The sequence below is a fragment of the Neopelma chrysocephalum genome, unplaced genomic scaffold, assembly GCF_003984885.1.
Source record: "Neopelma chrysocephalum unplaced genomic scaffold, ASM398488v2 Primary Assembly neopelma1_92105, whole genome shotgun sequence".
Classification (NCBI taxonomy): Eukaryota; Metazoa; Chordata; class Aves; order Passeriformes; family Pipridae; genus Neopelma; species Neopelma chrysocephalum.
The window spans coordinates 1-3,869 of NW_020920859.1; the positions used below are offsets into that span (position 1 = coordinate 1).

The 3,869-nt window shown below is 58.6% G+C and overlaps 1 protein-coding gene across 2 annotated transcripts; it reads right to left on the minus strand.

Moving 5' to 3' along the window:
- Positions 1-663: 663 nt before the first annotated feature.
- On the minus strand, positions 664-3,231 carry LOC113980074 (C-type lectin domain family 2 member B-like). 2 transcript variants are annotated; one of them, XM_027707334.1, is made up of 7 exons: positions 3,160-3,231; positions 2,555-2,621; positions 2,373-2,507; positions 2,194-2,274; positions 1,926-2,110; positions 1,723-1,823; positions 664-1,637 (listed from the first exon to the last, which is right to left on the minus strand). In XM_027707334.1, exons 3-7 carry the CDS (start codon positions 2,485-2,487, stop codon positions 1,520-1,522), a joined length of 600 nt encoding a protein of 199 aa, XP_027563135.1. In that variant the 5' UTR covers positions 2,488-2,507; positions 2,555-2,621; positions 3,160-3,231; the 3' UTR covers positions 664-1,519. The 2 variants fall into 2 exon arrangements, with proteins under 2 accessions (XP_027563135.1, XP_027563134.1); XM_027707333.1 differs by lacking the exon at positions 3,160-3,231 and having other exon boundaries at positions 2,373-2,565.
- Positions 3,232-3,869: the final 638 nt, after the last annotated feature.

Genomic DNA, 3,869 nt, shown 5'->3' on the forward strand with positions numbered 1-3,869 from the left:
CTGTCCCCAGCCAGGAGGAGGAGGGGGCTCACCTGGAGGTGCAGGGTTGGGCCAAATGGTGGTGAAACAGGCAGAAATTTATTAAATTAATTAATTTATTAAATCAACTCAAAAAGCCTCTGATTGAGGTTTTTTAGGGGGCTCACCTGGAGATGCAGGGTTGGGTCAAACAGGGGGGAAAACGGGTGGAAATTTATTAAATTAATCAAATTAATTTATTAAATTAACTCAGAAAGGCTTGAATCGAGGTTTTTAGGGGGTGAGGTTGAAATGTGACAGGTGGTATTTGGTGTTGCTTCCCCAAAAACCATCTCTCAGGGATGGGGTGGGTGGCAAAAAAGCTGCAGCCAGGGGAGGGTCAGAACCAGGCAGGGCAGGAGGAGCTGACACATCCCCTGTTCATTTAGGGTTTTTTTCCCACTTTTCTGACACCCCTCGTCCCCCTCAGCCCCATTGATCAGGACACGGCCCCGTTCTGGGGGCACCGGGGGGGATCCTTTTATCCCCCTCATGCAGCTCCAAGCGCCCAACAAGGGGCCGTTCCTGGTTTCTGGGGCCGTTCCTGGTTTCTGGGGCCATTCCTGGTTTCTGGGGCCGTTCCTGGTTTCTGGGGCCGTTTCTGGTTTCTGGGGCCGTTCCTGGTTTCTGGGGCCGTTCCTGGTTCCTGGGGTTGCCCCCACAGATGGTTTTGGGGTCCCGCGGGGGCCGCTCGGGGCCGGGACAGGACGGAGGAGGGAAAAAGAACCGCGGGAATGTCCTCGGGAATTCCCGGCTCGCGCGCATCCCCTGCCGGCCGCGGAGCACAAACGCACCCGATTTCCCTCCCAAAAGAGGAAAAAAAGGCCCCAAATCCCTTTTGCCCGAGCGGAGGAGGGGCAGAAAACTCCAAAAATCCAAGTTTTGCCCAGCTCGGGAAGAACAAACCAGACAGAATTGAGGTGGGACCACCCCCAGCAGCACTTGTGTGCCATCCCCATCCCCGAAGCCCTCCAGGGTGACTGGGCAGACTGGGAGCACTGGGAAGCAGCCCCGGGAGCTCCAAGGCTCCCACATTTGGGATGGAATCCCGGGGGGAAGGGACAGGGGTGGATTTCACGAGGTTTTATTGCAAAAGTGAACGAGGTGAAAGAACAGAAGAGCAGCAGCACCAGTCGGGCACCACCCATGTGCATCCAACGTGGATCTCCTGCTTCACTCTGGGCAGAGTCACACATTTACATGGAAACAGGGTTAGGATACAACCAGGGACTGTTGGAGGAGCAGGATGAGTTCTGGGACGGTTCTAGAAGCAGAAAGAAACCCAGAGCCCCCAGTCCAGGCTTCCACATCCTCTCCCCTCCCTGCAGGTTCATCTCCTTCACACCAGGCACTGAGGTGACCCTGACAAGTTTCACTGAGGTATCAGCTCTGAGGTGATGCTGACAAACAACTGTAAGGCAGGTGAAGAGCTGAGGTGTGCTGGGATGAAGATGCAAAGCTGTTGACTCTTCAGGATGGAGAAGGTCCCTTTTCCCATGGTTTATTCCAGGCGATCCTGGGGTTTGTTGCAGAGGAAAGGCCGCTGAGCCGAGCAGACCCCGCTCCTGAAGCGACGCTGGCCCAGGTACACACACTCTGAGTCACCCAGGACGGGGACCCTGCAAGGGGGAGCAGAGACAGCGCTGGCACCACAGGGGGGGACAGTCTGTGCCCCCCCTGTCCCTCCATCCCCCCGGGACTCACGAGGAGTTGTAGCTGCTGCCGTCCACCCACTGCAACCTCTCGTCCCGTCTCCGCAGCCCGAGCCAGTACTCCAGGTTGTCGTTGAGGCGGAAGAGGAAGCTCTGGGAGGGAGAGGGGAGCGGGAATTGAGAGATGTCCCAGCCCAGGAACCCCCCTCAGCCTCCCCTGTGCCACCCACGCACCCCCCAGAGCCCCTCACTCACCATTTCCCTGTCGCTGAGCACGGCCAGGGAGGCCCCGAGCTCGAGGCACTGATCCCGAGCCTGCTCCCAGCTCCCCTCATCCCTGGAGAGGTAGTAACAGACCCTGTTGTACCCGACCCAGTCCTCGGGACAGGCCAGAAACTCTGGAGCCCCGGGTGTAACAGGAATCTCTCCGAGTCTTCTCACTGGAGGAGGAAAGGGAGAAGGTCTGAGGATTCCCCTCCACAGGGAGCAGAGACTCCTGTGCCCAGAGCTGCTTCTCCCTCACCTGCCAGCACAGCCACGGCCACCACCAACGCCAGGAGCAGAACCACAGCCAGGGCGAGAAGCGCCGGGAGCCTCGTCGTGCCTGGGGCAGGAAAGAGCCGTGAGGACCCAGGGGCTCCTCCACAACCCCGTCCCCGGGGCAGAATCCACCCTCCACATCCGCACACATCCCGAACTCACCAGTGCCACCTCTCTGCTTGTGACAAGCTGCAACTCGAGGAATCAGCAAAGCCTCTTTCAGCCCAGGCTTGGGGGCGGTTTTCCCACCGCTGTTTTGGCAGAGGGGAGAGACCATGATGAGAGGACACGGCTGGGTCCTGCGGGACACTCGGGCTCAGGAAGGCGATGCCAGCAAAGTCCTGCCCTGCGGGACACTCGGGCTCAGGAAGGCGATGCCAGCAAAGTCCTGCCCTGTCCGTACACGGCGACCTGTGGAGAACAAACGGGAGCTCAGGGTCCGGCTCCTGCAGCCTCAGCCCCATCCACGGTCCCCTCACGGGCCCTTCCCAACCCCGGGAACAGCCCCTGCCCCGGCAGTTTGGAGCCCAGAAACACGGAACGTTTCCAGGAGAGGATTCTGTTTACTGGCTGGGATACACTGGTTTATGAAAGGGAGGTGGTTACACCACTGTGCAAGTTCGGCCTCTCACAGAATCATCGACCAGGTTGGAAAAGACCCCCGAGATCACCAAGTCCAACCCTTGATCCAACCCCGCCGTGGTTCCCAGACCATTCCACATCCTGTTAAGTCTGTTCTTGAACACCGCCAGGGACGGTGACTCCACCCCCTGCCTGCCCAGCCCATTCCAACGGCTGATTACTCACTCTGCAAAGAATTCCCTCTTAATATGCAACAGAAACCTCCTCTGGCACAGCTTGAGACCGAGCCTTCTGGTCCTACTGCTGGTGCCTGGGAGAAGAGCCCGACGCCCACTCCAGCCCCAGGAGAAGCGAGCGCGGGTCCCACCTGCGCCGGGGCCGCGTCCGAGCTCTGCCGGAGCCTCACCGGTGTCCGGACACTGCCGCCGCTCCCGGTGCTTCGTGGGCGTGACCCACCCTCACGGCTCTGACCAATCAGCGCGCGGGAGCCAAGAGTGACGGGTCAAACAGCCAATACGAGGCTTTGGCCCCGTCCGCAACGGGTGTCGCTGATTGGTGGAACCGTGAGGGCGTTCCGCCATCTTGGCTCCCTCAGGGCGGACGGGGCCGCCCCGGCACCAGCGAGCGATCCCTCGGGTCTTCCCCCGCCCCCGCAGCTCCCGCACCGACCAGGACACGAGAGACAGTGCTGGGGTCGTAAAAACTTTAATATAAATGGGTAAAAAAGGAGAAGAAGAGAGAAGTAGAGCAGCGGCACTGATACAGTAAGTCTGCTGGGGCCACGATCAGGACATTCTACGTTCGCATTGATAGATGTCCAGCAGCAGCAAAATACCTCATATGCCCACATTATAGCACCGTAGTGTTATGCATCCACACCGTTAAGGTGTAAATATACAGCCATAGAAAATTAGGAAGACTTCTGGAGAAAGAAACCCATGAAGGCACACGTGCAGTTCCACATCGTGTCCCTGCAGGTTCACCTCCCTGAGACCAGCTACTGAGGTGACAATGACAAAAGGCACCGAGGTTGCTGAGGTAATGCTGAGATGTGTCACAAAGCAAATGTTCATCTGC

Coding starts and splice junctions, on each gene's coding strand:
- LOC113980074 (XM_027707334.1), bottom strand. CDS start 2,487: ATGGTCTCTCCCCTCTGCCAAAACAGCGGTGGGAAAACCGCCCCCAAG. Junction 2,275..2,372: donor CAAGCAGAGAGGTGGCACTG/GTGAGTTCGGGA, acceptor TTCCTGCCCCAG/GCACGACGAGGCTCCCGGCG. Junction 1,638..1,722: donor GGCAGCAGCTACAACTCCTC/GTGAGTCCCGGG, acceptor TCCCCCTTGCAG/GGTCCCCGTCCTGGGTGACT.